Genomic DNA, 20,399 nt, shown 5'->3' on the forward strand with positions numbered 1-20,399 from the left:
ACCCCTTTCTGTAGAGACCAAATACTTCCTGGCATGGGTGAGATTATTTTCCTGAGTTTGGGACCCCAGGTCTCATAGCGGAACCTTTTGGGTCTGTGTGCCCGGCTTCTAGAGTGGTGGCCTTCACCATGCCCTCTCCTCCTGGCTGAGCATCTAAATCACTTTTGTGTCTCTGACTCTGGAGAGGAGGCTCCACCCGAAAGAAAGACCTGGTGGTGGAACCTGCAGGTACCAGTCTGCCTGTCTTCTGCTTTCAGGTTCGAGGATATCAGATTCTGGGGGAGCTGCAGGAAGAGAGGGAACTGGGGGAAGATGGAGCATCCTCGCAGAAGGCTAGGGAGCCCTGTGGATCAGGACTTGGAGGTCCTCAGGACCTATCTGTCCTAAGAAGTTCCTGCCTTACTCCCAAGAAGCAGTTGCGATACAGCCGTGGAGTCAGGCCGAGGGAACCCTGATTTCCAGTTTTGCTTCTCGAAACTGTGTATACTGGCAAGTGCTGAACCCTCTAAACCGACATCCTCCTCTGAGGAGGGCAGTGGGGCTGGACGATGGGGGACTTAGTGAACTGTGCCTGTGAGGTCGTCATGTTGCCCAGAACTCAGCCAAGGGTCAGATTGTGACCACAGGAGCCACCGCCTTCAGTGCTGGGAGGACCTCAGGGGAGGGTGAGGTGTGGGGTGAGGGAGTCACGTGTGCTGGCGTTGTCATGCTCTCCAAGGAGAGATAGGCAGGAGGCCAGGAGAGAGTGTGAGGCATTTCTGGGTTTGTTATCACTCATCTCCTGCCATCTCTGGGTGGTCCAGCCCTGTGACTCTCCTCCCTCCCACACCTAGGATCCTCTCCAACGACCAGGTTTCTGTGTGCTTTCCCCAGTGCTTCTGGGGAAACCTTTCAGAGTTAGCATCGGGGCAGAGGGCTCCTCCTCCATTAGCCTGAGAACTCCCAGGTCCATGGGCCTTCCCTGCCGGATGGGTGGATCCAACCCCAACACACTCTCCCTGCTGCTCACAAGCACCAGTCTGGGCCACGTCTCACGCTGGCAGCTTTTTGTTGGGCCCCACGTGAGTCTTGTCCTGTGTAAGCCAGGCCTGTGAGTCTTTCAGTGCCCAGCACCAAGCCTCCTGAATAAATGGGCGCCCAGGGATTAATCAGTGACTACGAGAAAAAGATGTGTAACTCAGTCAAGGACTCTGGTTTGAAGGGGGCGGGGGGGCGGGGAAGAGTTACTTCTGCATGCCAGGGTGGCTAACAGCGGAGGGAGAGGTAGCTCCCAAAAGGTCCCTTAGGTCCTCAAATCAACAGGCACCCTAGAGGCATTGCCCAGGGAGCCCTCAGGTTCTCACTAGGTCCGTCTGTGGTTACCTCTATCAGCGGCCCGCCTTCTTACTGTGGAGTAGCTTGTGTTGTACAGGTCCGCGAAGGCTTGCATCACTGCTGTGGCAGGCAGGCTGTTTCCAGTTTGCCAATCACGGTTAAAGCCGCACGTTTCTTGTGCAAACACCTGAGTTTGGAGTCGCGGGGGAAGAGTCTGTGCACACCCTGCAGTTCTCCAGTGTTTCCTGTCAGTAGGATCGAGAACTGGCCTGGCCCCACGTTCTTGTCAACACTTGATATTTTCCTTTAAGTTTAACTGAACTTGTGGTACAGCAGAATCTGTAACACTTTAATTTTTCTCCTACTTCATGCTACTAAGTATTCTTTTAGGCACTTATTGGTTGTTTAAGTAGCATCTTTGTTGAAACACCTGCTTAATCTTTTGTCTATTTTATGTATTATTATTGTTTGCTTGTGACAGGGTCTTACCGGGTTGCTCAAGCTGATTTGAAACTCCTGAGCTGAAGCAATCCTCCTGCCTCAGTTCCCTGAGTAGCTAGGACTAAAAGTGTGTCCCATCATGCTTGGCTGGTGCCTGTCTTTTAATTGGACCAATGTCTTTATTATTATTATTATTATTATTATTATTATTATTATTATTATTATATTTTGTGACAGGGTATCACTGTGTAGTTCTGACTGGCCTAGAACTCACTCTGTAGACTAGGTTGGCTTTGAACTTATGAAGCTCAACCTGCCCCTGCCTCTCAAGTGCTGGGATTAAAAGCATGTGCCACTACTCCTGGCCATTGGTCTTTTTGTTACTGATTTGTGGGTAACCTATTTTTTTAATGTTTTATTGAATTTTTATTTAGTGTGTGTGTGTGTGTGTGTGTGTGTTCACATGCATATTCCACCGGACAGGTGTGGAGGTCAGAAGACAACCTGTGGGAATTGGTTCTCTCTTCCTGCCACGTGCATTTCCATGGTTGAACTCAGGCTGCCAGGCTTATCGGCAGGCTCCTTGCCCCGCTGACATCTTGCTGGCTCTATGGGTGATCCTTGTATAGTCTTCAGGACTCATTTCCAATTGTGTGTGTTGCAGAGGTCTTTGCCTTTTCTCCTCCTTGGTGACACCGGCTTCTTCTTTGCTTTGGCACACCCATGCCTGGGAGACAGTTGTTCAGTGAAAGGTGTATCAATGTCTGGCTTCTCTGTGAGGTTCCCTCTGCCCTCCTGTAGCTTCTGTGACAATCCAGAATCCTGTGTGACTCAGAGAGCAGACCTGTAGGCCACCTTATCCCCCCTCCCCCCCCCCGGTCCATGTCCTGGTACTTGGCTAGTGTGTTCTGGATGCTGGGCACAAAAGGATGTAGCTCTCAGCAGGGACGTAACCTGTGGGAAGACAGCCTTCGGGGGAAAGGATAGAGACTGGGGGCTACACCAGGAATGTCCCACACTCTGGGAGGGGGAGACATGTCTTGCTCTTAGAAGCTCACATAGAGTTGGGGGGGCGGCTAGAGAAAAAGATAGAAAGAACCCCAGTACTCTAGGTTCCACGCAGGCGCTGTCTGCAGACTAGGTGGGTGCTCTCTCTGTGTTAGGAGGCTCCTGCCCATTGCCTCCTGGCCCTTTGCAGTGTGCTGTGTTTCTACTGAGCTCCCTGTGACTGCAGGGGAACGTGAGGCCTGGCATGATGGAAAGGAAGCCAGAGTCCTGGGCTCATGATAATTATGGCCGTCGAGGGTCTTCAGGCAGGGTCTCTGCTGGTTTGGAACCAGAATTCTAAGGCTAAGCCTGAACCTTACTTCTGCCCTAGCCCCGACGGAGGACAGATATGGAGTGCAGAAAGATCTGTGACCACTCACATGGGTACCCCAGGCCACCACATTACTGCCGTGGAATGAATCCAGGGAGGGAAGGGACCTGTCTGGGAGTGGCTGAGCTGGAGGCTCGTGCCAGGCTGTCAGCTTTAATTGCTCAGTGAGGATGCGTCTGCTCTCTGTTTGGAGCCGTCGTCTTGGGGCTTCTAATGGAGATTTTCACTTCTTGTTTCATAATTTTTTTTTTCAAAAAAAAAAATTTGTTCCAGCTTCAAGCTTCAAATTTCCATGAAGTCATTGGAGCTGGGAGCCTGGCCTGGCAGCTCCCCCACTCCTGTGGCAGGCTCGCAGGCTGGGAGAGGGGGCCTTTCTCACACCCCCACCACAGCAGGAGCCGAGCGAGCGAGCAGAGCTGAGGGCCCAGCCTTAGCTAGCCCTCTGCCGTTACCACTGCCGAGCAGGAAGTGGTGGGCCCCAGATGTGACTCACTCTCATTAGGTAGCCGGTGGAGGGAGCCTTCCCATGTGTGAGACTGGACGCCTTCAGAGCAAGGGTACCGAGGGCCCAGCCACCTTCCTACAGACACCGAGCTTGGCTGGGCGGCTTCAGGGCCCCAGGAGAGCCAGGTAAAGTGTGATTCGGGCATGGGACGGCGTCTGTTTTTTTGCCCAGGCCTGAGGGGACAGCAGGACAGGCCTTGGGTCCCAGGCCTGTGGGAAGGAGGTGAGCCCAGGCCTGACTGCTGGTGGGCAGGGCTGGCTGGTGGGGAGAAGGGGGCCCCTCCGTTTCCTAGGCAGGCAGTTGGGAGGGCGTCTCCTCACTGGGAAACCCAGACGGTTTGGCCCTGGCTTCTCCCGGTCTGGCGAAACGGTGCTGCCAGAATCTTGGGCAGTGATGCTGCTCACTTGGCCCTCTTACCTGAAGTTTGGGGAACTGCATGCTCTTAAATGCCCGTGTTTCTTTCGAGATTGTGATTTTACATTTACACATACATTTTATTTTTCTCACAGAAAATAAACATTATCAAGGAAACTTACTAAACAAAGCAACCAAAAGTCATTCTGAATGTGGGGCTTGGGGTGTCGCTCAGGGGCAGAGTACGTGCTTAGCGTGCCCGAGACACTGGGTTCCATCCACAGCACCAAAAATAAGAGGGAACAGTTTTAAACAAATACTCTAAAAGCAATACACACCAAAGAGACAGAAAGCCAAGATGCCTCAGGAAATGCCTTCCCCTCCTTCCCTCTCTTTCAAGGCCCCAGGATCAAGATGGGGCGTTTGGAGGGGGTCCCAAGCACCCGGCACAGGATGGAACAGGTGCCTCTTCCCCGTTCAGGGGCAGACACAGGAGTCAATCTCCCTGGCCAGCCTCTGGGTGGCATGGTGTCTGGATGTGGAGCCAAGAAAGATTCAAAGGCTTGGACTGGAGGCCACAGTATGGGCTGGCCCTGCCTAGAAGGCTCTGTGTCACTATGTGTTGTCACCAGCTCTCAGCTCTAAATGTGAGGGTCAGTCTAGATGCAGGGGCCCCAGGGCATGGATCCTTCGTTTGTTGTAGCTCAGGAGGTCTCAGCCTGTGGGTGAATGGACACCTTAAAATTTAAGTATTTAATATTCGAGTGAGTTTTGTTAAAAACAAAACAAAAAAACAGAAACAAGAAAAAACAAACCAAAAAAAAATGTAGAAAGATACTGAGTCTGGCATGGAATGTGTTATTGTCTTGGAGAGCCGAGAGACCGCAGCGACGAGGGTTGGGCTTCAGAGGAAGTCTGAAGCAAGGCGCACTGCAGGAAGTTCAGGCTTGAGGTCTCTTCGTTTCTCTAGGGTACCTTGCATTCTGGGGCTCCCTGTTCCAGGTGTCTGTGTGGGGAGGGGCTGCAGGAAAGTCCCCCATGGTGGGAGCTAGAAGAAATGCTTGTGTCCTAGTGACCGATTTCCAGGGTTGGAAGTGGCTCTGTAAAGGCCTCCATGCTAGGACTTGGTCCTGGAGCTCTAGGGAGTGGAGGTGGACACAGTAAGGGGGGGACGCAGGCAAAGGTATCTCCTAGGAAGGAGGACAGAGGTCCAGCTTGACCCTGTCTGAAGGACTTGTGAGCATTCTTACAATTTGTTACTATCTCTCTTTTTTTTTTTTTTTTTTGATGGGGTATGGTCAGAGGCTGGGGGCTGTGCTGTCCTGGGTCAAGTCCTCCCTCTCCAGTTCTCGCCTGTGCGCTGCAAGGGTAGTGGGCTACCATGCTTGGGGGTGAGAATGGGTGTCAGGATGCCAACTCGGGTCCAAGCCGAGAGCAGGGGATCTGCTGTGGACATTAGTGGGGGGTGCTAATGGTGGTGTCCTCCCTGCCAGCTGGAGAGTCAGTTTTCTCAGAGGTCCCTGTGCGGTGTGACTGCTGTCTTTGGACCCACCATGGGACAGCTGGGTGACATGGAACTTCCCCGTAAGCCTGACCACCTGAGTCCTTTGCTGACCTGATCCCTCTTGGCTATGTAGAGAGAGAGCTGTACCAGGACGGTGGATCCTTGCCACCCCACCATTGCTTGGGTCCGCCTGAGTGGCAAGGTGGGCTCTCTCTTGGTGTGGCCTCTGATTCCTTCTGCCCTGGAAGACAAACTGCGGGGTCATTCCTACTAAGAGATAAGCCACCTGCCCCTGCTGGGTTATCTTAGTTGGTGCTTAGCCCAGCTGGGGAATGATCTTGGTTTTCCTGGAGCAGGCAGAGGAGTCACTGAGCAGGCCCTGGTCATGGCAACCCCTGCTCAAGCTTTTCAGGCCTCAAGGGGAAGCTCTCACTGAACTAGACAGGCCTGTGCAGAACCAGAGCGGGGACTGAGTTTGACTCGCAAGTCAGCCCCATCTGATCAGGCCAGAAGAAGGGGTCATCAGGCCACCCATTCCCCCTACTGTAGGGGACCCGCATGGAGTGGAGCCTGTTTCTGCCGTGAAATGGCTTGCTGTTGGTCCCCAGTGCTCCAGAAATGCTGGTCATTAAGCATGTCACGGCCGTCCTCCCGCCTTGGGTGGTAGGCAGCGAGGGTGGACAGGGTCAGCGGGCAACTCTAGGGTAGCCGGCGACCTTTGTGTTAGTCACTTTTTCTCTCTGTCCCTCTGTTTTCTCATTGGTGAGATGGGGTTGATGATGGCAGGCAGGTAAATATGAGAGTCAGATGCATGCTGTGATGGCGGCTGGCCGAGCATCCGCTTCCTCTGCCACTTGGGGAAGGGACACTTCGTGGTCTCTTCTCTTATCCATTGGCCTCCTGTCCTCTGATGCAGGGTGGCACCGCACCTCCAGCTAGCCACAGGCATCCGGTTTGACTTGCTGCTGTGCGGTGTTTCAGCGTTGCATCATGGCTGGCTTTCGCCAGTCTTGGTTCCGACCCACCCTGGCTGAAGGTCTGTTGTTCCTCAATTCCTTTGCTAGACGGATTAGGTGGTGGGTGGAATGGGAGGCAGCCTGACCCTGAGCTCTCTTTCCCGAGCTGGCTTTCTCTAGGGACACTTAGAACAGGGTCTTCCTGCTGCCACCTGTTGTCCTTGCAGGCTGTGAGTAGTGTGGTCTAGGTGCTGATTCGGTAGAACTGACTTAAACCTGTGTTCAGCACAGGATCAGGGGTGGCTAGCCTGGATCCAGTAGGAAGTCCACGATGTTGAGATCTCTAGTAGTGTAAGGCCGGGGTCTCCTCTGCAGAGGTAGGTTGTGAGTTCTGTCGGCCTCCCAGGCTTCCCACAAAGCTCATTCTCTTGGGGCTGGAGCGATGGCTCAGCAGTTAAGAACCCTGACTGCTTTTCCAGAGGACCTGGATTCAATTCCCAGCACCCACAGGGCAACTCACAACTGTCTGTAACTACAGGATCTAACACCCTCACATAGACATATATGCAGGGAAAACACCAATGCATACAAAATAAAAGTCAATTGCATATATATATATATGCATATACATATATCAACACATACACATATGTATGTATGCATGCATGCATGCAGGTCTGTTCTCTCAGTTCAGCACCATCTCTGTCCCTTTGTCCGTCTTTACCAGCCCACTGACTTGCTCCCAGCACTGGCTTGACTCTCTCCTGCTGTTTGCTGTGCAGTCCCGCTACCCACCAGCACGGCCTCCGTACTGCATGCCTGTACTCACTTGGCTAGTGTTCCTTTGCAAGGATCTCTTTAAGGAGTACTGGGGTCCACCAAGAAGGAATCTAGTGTGTTTGTCCATCCATGTGGCAACTGCCTCCAGCTTTCGACTCTGGTCAACGCTTTTCCGTTGCAGGCTCCTGTGGTCACTAAACATCTTTCTTATGCCTCTGTGTCTATCCCCTTCCCTCACCCCCACCCATGGCTGCCACTAGAAAGAATTCCCTTCAAAGAGGCAGTTGAGGCCTCTTAGAAATCTCTGCCATTGTACCCCATTTCTCAGCAGTGCCTTCAGGACCCCCAGGGCCACCTTCTTTGCTTCCTCCCTGGGCATCAGCACCGAGCTGTTGCTAACAGAGTGGCCATGGCCCTGGGACAGAGGCCTGACTCCTGGACGGCGCTCATAGCACTTTTGCATAATGGCAGGCTGGGATCTGGTGAACATGACATCCCCTGAAGGAGGGAATGGTTGCCAATGGTGCTTCTAGAGCCCTGAGCTTGGATTGTCACCTGGTCCACAAGGCCCTATTTGAAGCCCCTGTCTCCTAGGGTCCCGGCCCAGCTGCCCACGTCGGAAGTGGCTTAGTCTCATGTCTCAGGCTCAGATGACTTACATCAGTGCTTCTCACTGGCTGAGTATGGGGACGCACAGGGTTCTGGAGCACAGGTGGGACACCGGAGGGCCGCCGGGCTCTGCAGCGGCTAGGCCAGCGTGAATTTCCCTGGCAGGTACCGTGGGAGAGCACAGCTCTCTCTGTGGGCCTTTCTCCTGGTCTCTCGCTCAGAAGAATAGGGACTTGGGACCCATCTGGTGGGTGTGTCTGTCCTTGACTCCTGGGCCTCAGTCCACCCATTTCCCATTTCTGCAGCAGCCTGGCTGGCCCTGCTACCAATTACTAGGGGTTGGGGCAGGCAGCCTGGCCCTGCTTCCCACGCCTGTCTTCAGGACCCCATCTGGCTGGGAAGGAGGTGTCCTATGAGGTGGGCTGGAGGTGTTGCTCTCATGGGGCCCTGATGGATGGCAGGCGGCTGCTTTTGAAACTCCCAGACTCCCTGGAGCCATCACTTAGCCCTTGGGGAGATGCATGCTGATGCCAAGGGGCTGGGGAAGAGGGCAGGACCAGCATGTCAGGGGAATAAGGGAGAAGAACAGCTTGGGGGAGGGCTGTGGGGCAGTGAGATGGATATCCCTGGAAGATTTTCCTGGTCCTTCTACATCAAGGTTTCTTAGGCTTCCAACTTTATGTTTAGAGTAGGCTGGCATGACCCTGGGAGATCACGGTGCTGACTGAGTACTCTCTTTTATATGAAGCCACGATAGGTACCATTACCAGTTCATTCTTTGTATCAGGAGACTGAAGCCCAGAGGGGTTAGTAAACATGCCTGAGGCCACACAGCACCTTCCGGGCGGAGTGGGATCGCACCCTGACTTTGAACTCAGAACTTGCACTCTCGAGGCTCTGCTGTTTTTCCACTGTGGGCACAAGCGGCACCTTGTCCACCCTCCCATTTCCTCTCCTTGTTCAGAAAGTTCATCACATGGCTTCCCTCTCCCCAGTGTGTCTCACAGGAACCCTGTGCTATTTTGTGTCTTGTGGTTTCAGCACCTCGTCCTGGGCTGGGTGGAGGTCTCTGGGCAGGAGTCCAGAGAGTAGCTGGTGCCAGGGCTGGAGTCCTGGACGGCAGGGTGGACCCCTTCTTTCTTTCAGCATTTGTAGACAGCATTTCTACCCTGGCCCCTGGGTGCCCACTCTAATGCAGCGTAGAGTAGGGTTTGCACGCCTGCTTCGTAAGGTGCTGGGCAGCTTTGAGGAAACACTTATGGGCGGGGCAGCCCTGGGGAAGCCACCAATTGGTATTGAAGTCAGGTGGGAGGGACCGGGTGGTCTTCCTAAAGGAGCTGACTCAGCAGGGCAGGAGTTGGCCAGGTGGATGTGGTAGGAGGTGGGCAATGGGCAGTGTTTTTGGGTCGCCCAGACCCAGCGAAGAAAGGGTGGGTGGGGCTTATTTGGGGAAGCAAAATCAGTCAAACCCTACAACCGTCAGGAAGGCCCAAGAAGTTGCTGAGTTTTGGGCTGGGGTAAGCAAGGGGAATGGGCTTGGTTTTCTTTGTGTTTTGGCCAGGGCCCTAGGAGGATTGTCCCTCAGGGAGGCCAAGGTTTGGGGACCAGGGCCTACTGAGAGAGAGCCTCCATGTGTGAGTCTTTAGTGTGCAGCCTACAGCTTTGCTCTGGAAGGTTGGAGTTTAGGGAAGGATCCAGGGACCGGAGGAGGGTGCCCAGGTTACAGGTAGCTACGAGGAGGGCTTCTGAGCCCGTGGGTAGGTGTGGCCCCGGAAGCCAGGCCGTGGTTTAGGGGATACCGAGGATGCTTTCCCTGAAGGCTAGCACTTCTGGCTCTCAGGCCTGCCCCTCCCCCATTATAGACAGATTCTTTTGGCCTTGATAGGGTCTCAGGAAGCCTGGGAAGTGAGGCTTTCAGGATCTGGGCCTAGGGAGGCCTTTCCACAGCTGGTGTTTGCTGTGTGAGTTGTCAGCCTTCTGAGACAGGTTTCTGTTCGGACAGAGGTCTCACTGGGCTCCCTATGTTACCTGCTGGGTCCTGGTGGGCCTGGCTGCTCACCCCTACCTATGAGTCCTCTGCTGGAAAAGCAGGACAGAGGCTCAGGAACCCTGTGGTGACCAGAACTGGAGAGGTTAAGAATTGCCTGGGTCCTGGAGCTGGGTAGGGTGAGGTGGAACTGAACTGATTTTTGAGTTTTGTTCCCTGAGGTCTGGCAACTGGTACACGTGGGCACTGGGAGCTGTCTTCTTTCTTCCTTTCCCCAGGGAAGAAGGTGTCCCTACCAGGAAACTTCCCGGGGGAACAACTGCTGAGCCCATGAGAATCATAGAGCCCAGGCCATGGCCCTGACTTCTCTCCCTTTCCTTCACCCAGGAGGGCAAAGTCAGCTTGGTCCCTGGAAGGTCTCCTCACCCTGTCTGATCCAGGCTCAGGTAGAAGTGGGGCCCTAACCTTGAGGCTGCCAGAAATGGGGAGCTGCCAGGGTCTGGAAGATTCCTAATGGGAGTCCGTTAGATCAGTGAAGAGAGAGGCCCTTCAACTAGCTGCTTGCCTGTCGATCACTGACTTGCTCAAATATATAGGGACTTTAAAGGGAAGAGGATGAGCTGAGCCCAGCAGTGCCTGCGATGGACCCCTGTGGATGTGTGCGTAGCTTTCAGTGTCCGTCTTTCTTGGCACAGTGTACATCAAGAAATGCAAGGGAAAAGTTAAGAATGAGCCTGGGGGCTGGAAAGATGGCTGCATTTGATTTCCAGCGCCCACCTTGTGGCTCACAGCCATCCATAACTCCAGTTCTAGGAGATCTGACACCTGCCCTGAAGGCACCGCATGCGTGTGGTGCACATATATACACTCAGGCAAAACACACGTACATAAACTAAAATTAATAAATTGAATTTAGGGCTGGTATGTTGCTCAGAAGTTAAGGGCACACACTGGCTGCTCTTCCAGAGACCCAGATTCAATTCCCAGCACCCATGTCGTGGCTCACAACCATCTGTAACTCCAGCTCCAGGAGATCAGGTCACCTTTTTTGGTCTCCTCAGACCAGGTATACATACCACATAAAGGCAAAATACCTATATACATCAAAGTCAAAAACAACTTATTTAAAAAAATAAACTGAATTTTAAAGAGAGAGAAAGAGAGAGAGCTGGGCGGTGGTGGCACATGCCTTTAATCCTAGCACTCGGGAGGCAGAGGCAGACGGATCTCTGTGAGTTCGAGCCCAGCCTGGTCTACAAGATCTAGTTTCAGGACAGGCTCCAAAACTACAGAGAAACCCTGTCTTGAAAAAAGAAAAAAGAAAGAAAGAGAGAGGAGAGAGAGAGAGAGAGAGAGAGAGAGAGAGAGAGAGAGAGAGAGAGAATGAGTGAGCTTGGACCTTGGAATGAGGCGGGCCTGAGTTTGAATTTCGGCCATCCCAGACACCGAGCTTTGGATTGTAGGCTGGGATCCCAGAGGTGTGTGCCAAAGCTAGCCATGGCTCCTGGAGCGCTAGAGACTCTGAGGAAAGCAGACCGCTTCTTTCATGGCCATGTCCAGAGGCTGCAGAGCACTTCCAGCCCGTCGGCAAGCCTGGGAGGCTTAGGGCAGGGTCCAGCACTTTCTGGGTGTCCCCTGCTGGCTCCCTCTGCTCAGATCAGCATCCCCAGCCCCTTCCACAGTCACGGTATGGTTACTTCCTCAGGGTCCAGCTCTGCTGCTGTCTGGGACCCCCAAAGGCAGCTTGAGTCCTCCCCAGGGCCAGTACTGTGGGCTTCAGACAGGACTGAGGAGGGAGGAGTTCTTCCTAACTCCCTCCTTTACACGCTCCTGATGCTTTTTGCAGCTGTGGTAACAGAGCCGTGGATGTCCTCACTCCAGATGCTGACTCGGCACCATGCCTGCCTGACCCTTCGGAGCCCTCTCTAAGCCTTGTGGTCAGATTGCTTTTCTCCATTTCCAAAAGAGGTAACTGAGGCATAGCACAGTTGTGCAGCTGTGTCTGATGAGCCAGGGGCCACCTACCTATTAACATTTTATAATGGCACAGAACTAGACGGTGAGAATGAGAACTGAGCCCTTAGGACCAGAGTGGAGTTTTTGGGCAGGGGGAGCATGTTCCACTTTAGTGTGTTATCTACCAGGCGTGACATTGACTCTGTGGAGTTTTCACAGGGAGCTGTGTGTTTTCACGTGGGCGTGTTCTGCCACAAGGATGTGTTGTACCAGCCCAGGGTGAAACACACTTTCAGTCATTTGCTGTCACCAGCAGTGGGACATGGAATCTTCTGTGTGTCCCTGCACACGTGCAGGAGTATGTACAAAGTCCATTATTGCAGTAGGTGTCTGTGTGTGTTCGTAGCCGACACACGTGCCTGCCAGGAGTGGTCGTGAGTGCCCATTTCACAGACTTTATGATGTGTCCTCTTCTTTGCAGTCAGACAGGTAAAATAGTTTTTCATGGTAGTTTTAATTTGCATTTTCTATACTCAGTATAGGTGATGTCATCTTTTTTTCCAAACATTTAAAAGCTATTTGAGTTGACTTTTCCTCTGGCCTTTCTGTTTGTGATCGTCTCTCGTTCATAGTCTTTTTACTTTGCAAGTGTTCTTCACATATGAGGGAGATTAGCTCCCAGTGATGCGAGTTGTAATGTATTTCCCTTGTGTATATAGTTCTTCTGTTGATTATTCTTTTGGTAGGTTTTCTTTTTAATCAAGTAGTAAATTTTGTTTATTTAAATGCTTGAATTTTTCAGCTCTTTATGGCTCTTGAGTTTGAATTGTGTTAGGAAGGCCCTAGCTGGCCTGGCAGTGGTGGTGCACCCCTCCTTTAATCCCAGCACTTGGGAGGGAGCAGAAACAGGTGGATCTCTGAGTTCAAGGCCAGCCTGGTCTATAGAGCGAGTTCTAGGACAACCAGGGCTACACAGAGAAACCCTGTCTTGAAAGCAAAACAAAAAAAAAAAAACAAAACAGAAAAGCTTTAGCTCCGTGAGTGTTGACATGGGAGTGCTTGTACAGTTTCCTGCCCTTGTTAAACCCCGTCCTTTGTTGGTTGAGGCTCTGGCCAGGCCTCATTAAAGACTCACATGCTCAGTTTTGCTCTCCTCTAGATTAGTAGGGAAACAGTTTGCCCCTAGCTTCCATCCATCACAGCGATGGTCTGGGTGAGGCCCTGTGCGGTGAAGCCAGCAGGCAGCTCCTGAACTACTGTGTGGGCTGGGCCTGGCATCACTGAGGTCCTGAGGCTGGTTAGACTTCCTCTTTCTGTTCTTCCTTATCAAGGGAAAGGGGATCAGAACTCTGCTCCGTGTGGGCGTGAAAGTGTTTCCATTCGAAAGGGTGGAAGGAGCTAGAGGGCAGCTTTTCAAAGCATGAATCATAGTTAGTGAAATTCGGAGGACAAGGTGGGGACAGGGCCAGTGAGATGGCTCAGCTGGTAAAGGCACTTGTCACCAAGACTGGTTTAAAGGCACTTGTCACTAAGACTGATGATGTAGTCTTAATCCCAGGACCCATGCGGTGAAAGAAATGCTCCCACAAGCTGTCCTCTGACCTACAAACATGTGTGACCACCCTCAGAGTGTGAGAAAAAGTGCAGTAAGTGTTAAATAAAAGGGGGTGGGCTCTAGAATGACTTGGTGGTTAAGAGCACTGGCTACTCTTCCAGAGGACCTGAGTTCAATTCCCAGCACCCACATGGTGGCTCACAGCCATCTGTCATGGGATCTGATACCCTCTTCTATCATGCAGGCATACATGCAATTAGAGCACTCACAGGCATAAATAAATAAATTTAAAAAAAAAGAAAGGAAGGAAGAGGTGGGGGCAAAGCCAGTGTGCCTTGCATGCGTGGCCACATGTTAGTTAGCACATGCCTGTCTCCCACGGTAGGCAGAGCCCCCAGACACGATATGGAACCCTCACCAGATTGCCGGACACGTCTGTTGTTTTGCGTTTTAACAGAGAAGCGGTTCAGGTCCACTCCTATGATCTCAGCCCTGAGTACTTCGGAGCCTGAGGCAGGAGGATCTGGAGTCTGAATCGGTTTGAGCAACATAGTAAGGCTTTGTCACAAACAGGAGCTGGAGAGATGGCTCAGTGGATAAGGGCCCCTTGCTGCTCTTCCAAGTACTGAGGTTCAGTTTCCAGCCCCTGAAACTGGTCGTTCACAACCAATCCAGCTGCAGACAGCTGCTCTCTTCTGGCCTCCACAGGCACCCCGAACCCTACCCCACTCACACAGAGAAAAGCTACAAAGGTGTGAGAGAGGCTGAGGAGGCAGCCTCCTGCTTGGCGGTGGGAGAAGGAAGGATCGCCGTGCCCAGGACCCCTCTCTCCCTCAGCCCAGGTGTGGTGCCAGCCTGCTCTTGGTTTGGTCTCAGCCTTCAGATTCTTCCCTGAGGGAGGCAGTTTTCACCCAAGGCCCCGAAGAGCCCAGGTCAGAGCTGAGACCTCAGAGGTCTGGCATACTGCTTTTTTTGAAAGAGGGAAAACTGAGGCCCAACTCAGGCCCAGGGCCTTGCCCAGGGTCACACGCAGCAAGATGGTGACAGGCGTGACAGTCTGAACCATGGCTGTGGCCCCTGGCCCAGGTGAAGCCATCAAGGAGATAACAGAAGGCTGAAGCTAATGGCACTGATAGTCTCTGATGATTGCTCTGCCTGAGGCTCAGCAAACTGTTAGGAGAAAGGGGTTGATTGGCCTGGCCCTGCCACACTTACCCCTCCAGGCTGGGCCTCACTGTTTGGTTTTGGTCCTGAAGGCCTTCCTTGGTCTAGGTTGGCCCTTAGCTCCGTCCTTTGGTTTTGCGACCTTGGCCCAGCAGGCTTGTCATTTTGTAGACCCCTTATCCACCCAGAGGAAGCTAAGGCCCTTGCAGAGTATGAGCGACGCTGTCCCTCCCTAAATCAGCACAGAGCTGACTGAACCCCAACACCTGGGAGCCATATAGGCTGCAGGCTCCTCTGCTCTCCTAAGGGAAGCCCCTTGTGTTCTCTGTTTTCCCGATCATTCAGAAGCTCTGGTCCCCACTCTGTGTTGTTGTAGGCTTACTTCACAAAGACTAGCTGGGACCAGCTGTAGGACAGACAGAGAAGCATCTTGTCTGGGCCCCGTGAGGAGGCTGGTACTGGGGTCTGACCAGCACATACTGAATTGTAAGGAAGTATGGAAGCCATGGCTGTAGGGCCAAGACCAAGCTGGGGAGGGAGGGAGGCACAAGAAGAGAGGCCATAGGGTGGGATCACTAGGTCCTGGGTGCCCCAACACTTCTAGTAGTGTGTGCATGAAGTTTAGGGCCTTCTGAAAGAGATGGGTTAGTCTGAGACCTTCTCAGCAAACGAGGAGCCTGAAGGCAATGGTGCCGCTCTCCAGTGGCCACTGCTGAGGCTTGGGTCTGTTGTGGGCGTGACAGGACTAGTAGATTGCCAGGCTGGGGTGGGGCCTCTCTTCCTCACAGGCCTACAGAGGGGCCCTCATGCCTTAAGGCCCCCACTTCCCTTTTCTGAGGACACCAGGGCCCCAAGCCTTCTGCAGCTCCATGCTTGCTGAGGAAGCTGGACTGGGGTTCCTGCTGGTTCTGTCTAGGGAAGGAAGTGGGTACAAGGATGGGTGGTTTACAACATGGGGCGGCTGGCTCCCCTGGGGGGGCTCCCAGACAGCCTGAAGGCCCAGCCCTGTGCCAATCTGTGATGTGCCAGCCCCCTGTCTTCTGTCACCGTCTTCTTACTCAGGAACACAGACACCACGGGTCAGGATTGGTGAGGAGATCTCAGCTGTGCCTGAGATACAGGAGATACAGGAAAGGAATATGTGTGTGGCTCAGTGGGCTTCCCAACGGCACCCTTCCCGGACCCTGCTGCTTGGCCTTGTCCCTGTCTCTGTAGGGAAGAGGGAAGTGTCTGATGACCTCCATTTAGCCGCTACTTTTTTTTTTTTTGTTATGCCATGTTGTCCTGCTTTATTGGATAGGGATAGGAAAGGGTCAGCATTTTGAGGTATTAGGAGTTTTTAACGAGGGTGAGAAGCAGGGTGAGGAGTGGGCTGTGCGTGGCTTGTGTTCAAATCACAGCTTTCTGTCTCATTAGCTGTGTGACCATGGCGATGGTGGAGCCTCTCTGTAGCTCATGTTCCTTACCCAGGAAATGGGAACAGTGGGCCTACAGGCAGGTGTGCAGACTGAAGGGCAAGGCCCCTCACTCGGCCTGGAGCACTTTTTTCTTTTTTCTTTTGACAGGGTTGCTGATCACAAAGCAGAGATCCACCTGTCTCTGCACGGGGCCCCAGGGTTGGGTTTTCAGGAGTGTGAAAGACCACACCCAGCTTTTTACATTTAAACTCAGGTCCTCGGGCTCGCTTCGCTTGCAGGTGCACGCTTGCACGGTGCACGCTCTTGCCCACTGAGGCATCTCCTCAGCCCAGCTGCGGGAGCCTTGCTTCCAGCTAAGGGAGTCTCAGATTCCTCTGCTCAGCTAGCTATTCCAGAGCCCTGGGTGGGCTGAATCCCTGTGCCCAGTGCATCCTATCATCCACTTCCATCCCAGCCCCAGCGTTGCCTGGGAAGTGGTCTAATTAGATCCACAAATAAAAATGTTTACCAGGCCTGGTATCCCATGGGTTCAGGGGGGAAGAGGGGGGGCTCTTGCAACAATGTCTCAGCCTGGCTCTGTGCTTGGGGAGGCGGGTCATGTCTGGGAGCAGAGGAGACATGCGCATGTGTTGGAGCGTGCACGTGCGTGCCCTCATACCACACACATGTGTCCTGGTTGCCCACAGCCTGGCTTTGCCTAGAGAAGTGGCTCTGGAGCGATCTCAACCAGTGGTGTCTGGGGTTTCTCAGTCCAGCAGTCCCTGCCCACTGGTGTTTGGCACTGAGCCAGAGGGCCAGACAGGACTGCAGTTTGTGTGCCTGTGGCATTTGGTTTTGTCCCCGAGAGTGGCAGTGGAGAAGCCTGGGCCCAGGAGCTGTGGTTTGAGTCCAAGCCCTTCTGGCAAGTACCTCCAGCTGTGTGATCTTAGGCTAGCTACTGTGCCTCTCTGGGCTCAGCTCTGCGGCTTTTAGCAAGGGGCTGGATGTGTGCACGGTGACTGCAGAGCTGGGCACCACTCAGGATGGGCCTCGTCCTGTCCTGCAGCCTACAGCATAGGGCTGGGCACATACAGCTGGCGCTTAGTCGTCTCTTCCTGTGCATTCCAGAATGGCCTGCCTAGATAGAGAGGAGGCGAACTGCCAGCCCGCAGGAGGCAGTATTCTCCTAGCGCCACCCCCCCCATGGGTGCTTACGGACACCTGCTGGGTATAGTCCCAAAATCCTAGGCTTCCCCCTGCTGTGTCTGGGCCTGTGCTAAAGGCAGAGGGAGGCGGAGCTGGAGGAGCCTTCAGGGACTTCCCAGCAGTGGGCAGGAGTAGGCTCCCTGGGACCCTGTATTTCAGCCACCGAGGGTTTTGTTTCCTCCTGGACACTTTTCTTTGGAGCATCTACTGGCAGCTGGCTGTTTGTGACCCCTTTGAGTTTTTGTATGTCTAGTAGCCTGCCTACCCTCTACCCTGTCGCTCCAAAGTGAGGCATACTAAAGGGTCACCAGTTCCTGGTACAAGGTGGTTCTTCTATAAGAGGCTTCTATTGCAATAGGGCAGCTGCCTTCAGGTGGAGCCTGTGTGGTTCCTCTGTTTTTATTTCTCCTCTTGGAAGGTCAGCCTGTGTATAAGTTGGGGTTCTCTAGAGCAGTGGTTCTCAACCTGTGGGTCCTGCCCCCTTGGGGTCGAATGACCCTTTCAGAGGGGTTACATATCAAATACCCTGCATATCAGATACATTACATTACAATTCACAACAGTAGCAAACTTATAATAGTTATAATAGTAAGAAGCCTGAGCTACTGGGCCAATCAGTTTATAATTAATGTAGACCTTATAATTATAATGTAGTTTATAATTAATGTGTATTTATTTGGGACTAAATGGCTGTGGGACCCGATGGGATATAAACCAGGTCCCACAGCCATTTGGCCTAGTATCTCAGACTCTTCTTACTAACTAATTCTGGGGACAGAGCACACCATCTCACCTGATATGGCAGGTGGCTCTACTGAAGCCCGGGAAACCACGGAAGGCTGAGCTACAAGCTGTGTGGAGATCGCTAGGGAGCCACCTAGAAAAAGAAACGCATGTGGCCCAGCCTCCATCATACAGATGATACTGGGGAGTCTGTCACCAAACAGGAAGTGGCTTAGTCGGGCTTGGCGTGCCCATGTGCTGTGCTGGTCTCCAGGGCGATGAAGGTACTGTGGTTCTCTACACTGCAGTGCCTGCAAGTTACGTGCACCTGTGCCCTTAGTAAGTGACTAGCGTGACAGGGCTGGGACTGTCCTTAGACAGGGTCTTGTTATCCAGCACGGGGTGCCCTCAAACTTACAACCCTCCTGCCTCAGCCTCCTTAGTACCGCTACACCTGGCTTCCACAATGCCATTTCTAATGACTGAATTCACACATGCCCAGGTACTGTCCGAAAATGGCTCCACCTCCCCTCATGTCCCCTCTTCCCTAATTTGTTCCGTGGACATCAAGTGTTTTTGTTCTGCTTTGTCTCCACAGATCTGAGGATCCGGAAGGTCCTGTCAGCCCATTCCAAACATCCTGAAGACACCAGTGACCAAGACTCAGTGGCTGGAGCCGGTGCTATGTGCCCATGGAGCTACAGGCTCTGGGTGCCTCTGCCCAGTCCTGACTGCTAGCCTCAGAGAAGTCAAAGGCCTGGGCCACATTCAAGAGTGTCAGTAGACAGATGTACCTCAGGCCGTGGGTCTCCTAAGCAGGCCGCTGGACTAGGCCACTGGGGAAGAAGATGCCAGCCAAGGGGCGTTACTTCTTAAATGAAGGTGACGAGGGCCCCAACCAGGCAAAGCTCTATGAGAAGTACCGCCTCACCAGCCAGCATGGGCCACTGCTGCTCTTGCTCCTTTTGGTGGCTGTGGCCGTCTGCGTAGCGCTCATCAGCATCACCTTCAGTCATGAGGTAAGGGCCCGGGCTAGGGCACTCTGGCCCTCCTGCTCCTATGGGAAAACTTTGGCACTATGGTCCCTGTCTGAAGCTTCATTTTCTTCTTTTGTAAACTGCTAGGTGGATGAAAAACCAGTCAATTTGAATTTGATCTTGAAGTCTGATTGATTTTAGTTATTATATTAATTGTATGAAATCACCCTCAGTTTTTTTTTTTTCACCATGAAATTCAATCTGTTAAAAGATCTGAGTCAAGGCTTCCCTTATCTGACCACAGCAGACATCACCAGTCAATCCCTGTATTCCTTTCTGAATCTGGTTACGATCCTGGAATTTTTTTCCTTTACCTCATCTTCCTTCTCCTTCCCTTACTTCCCCTTCTCCTCCTTTTCCTCTTCTTCCTCCTCCTTGCCATCTTATTTTTCTTTATTTTTCTTTTTCTTTCTTAAAGACAGGGCCTCATTATGTAGCCCAGGCTGGCCTTGAATTCATAGCCTCTTAAACGCTGGCATAGGCTCCTTGCCACTGTCAGAGCAGATGGTATCTCTCCTGACCTGTGCCCTTGCTCTACTGCAGCCACTAGCCATGTGCCGTTGTTGGTCACTTGGCATATGACCAAGAGAGAACCTGGCTTTGGTTTTTCTTCATTTTCTTGCTGATGGTTGTAAATGCAGCCAGAAGTTCCTGAAGTGATATCAGAGGCTGCAGGCAGTTCTGTGTTGGCAGCCAGTGCCCTGGTGGAGCGGAAAGGGGACAGCTGGACCTTACAGCTACAGCACATACGCCCCTTTCCTGTCACTGCCCAGAGGCAGACGGTGCATCTGCCCTAGTGACGCTTAGGGTCTGTGGGGGGACCCAGGATCTTCTGGGTCCATCTGTAGCCTGGATCCTCATCCCCACCTGCACCTCTCCTCCAGTGCCACCTCTGTGGGGTGCCTGTGTTGGGACTAATGAGTCCTGGCCTTCAGCTGCTCTTCCCTGCTAGAACCTTCTAATTGAAGTTACTAGAAGCTGTGCCTAGCTTAGAGGATCAAAGGATGGGATTTTCACCTGTTGGCCATTGACTGCAGTGTATTTAAGCCTCCATGGTGCTATTAAAGAGGGGCTTTTTGGTACCGGTGTTGAAAGGTCTGCGTGTTGGTCTGTCTCTGTGTATGTTTCTTCAACCTCCAGCCCCTTTCCCTGGAGCTCGAGAACTGGGGTCTAGCGCATAGGGCGCAGACCGGGGCCGCGGTGTGCGGCATGCCTGCTCTTTGTGTCCCCCCAAAAACCAGTTCTTTAGTCAGTCTCTCCTCCCGGGCTTAAGCGAGGCTTTACCTGAGGAAAACCGTGTTCTGGCTCTGTGGTTGCACCTGTCCCCCACAGGGGAGCAGTGGTCTCTTAGGGCAGAGTGGGGGTGCTCAAGCTGCTGCAATGGCTGGGAAAGGCGGCGCTAACAGAAATGGCATTACACACAGGCCTCAGGTTATGGGGAGATCAGTGTCAGGGGAGTCCAGCACTGCTGTGTGGAAGGGGCTGTGGGTAGATTTCTGGAGGAGTGGGCGCTCCACTGGAGAAAGTCAGGGT

The 20,399-nt window shown here is 52.9% G+C and overlaps 1 protein-coding gene across 5 annotated transcripts in view; it reads left to right on the plus strand.

Annotated features, from left to right (window-relative positions):
* Adcy7 (adenylate cyclase 7) overlaps positions 1-20,399 on the plus strand; it is a 58,792-nt gene that overhangs the window by 14,705 nt on the left and 23,688 nt on the right. For 3 of the 5 annotated variants that reach the window (XM_026789208.1, XM_026789207.1, XM_005367040.2), the window contains exon 2: positions 18,428-18,848. In XM_026789208.1, the coding sequence (XP_026645009.1) occupies positions 18,678-18,848 (171 nt within the window). In that variant the 5' untranslated portion in view covers positions 18,428-18,677. Of the gene's footprint in view, positions 1-3,700; positions 3,764-11,688; positions 11,797-18,427; positions 18,849-20,399 lie in introns of those variants that run through there. The other 2 variants (XM_026789210.1, XM_026789209.1) reach the window with 2 other exon arrangements.

Source organism: Microtus ochrogaster, unplaced genomic scaffold (assembly GCF_000317375.1).
Source record: "Microtus ochrogaster isolate Prairie Vole_2 unplaced genomic scaffold, MicOch1.0 UNK15, whole genome shotgun sequence".
NCBI classification, from domain to species: domain Eukaryota; kingdom Metazoa; phylum Chordata; class Mammalia; order Rodentia; family Cricetidae; genus Microtus; species Microtus ochrogaster.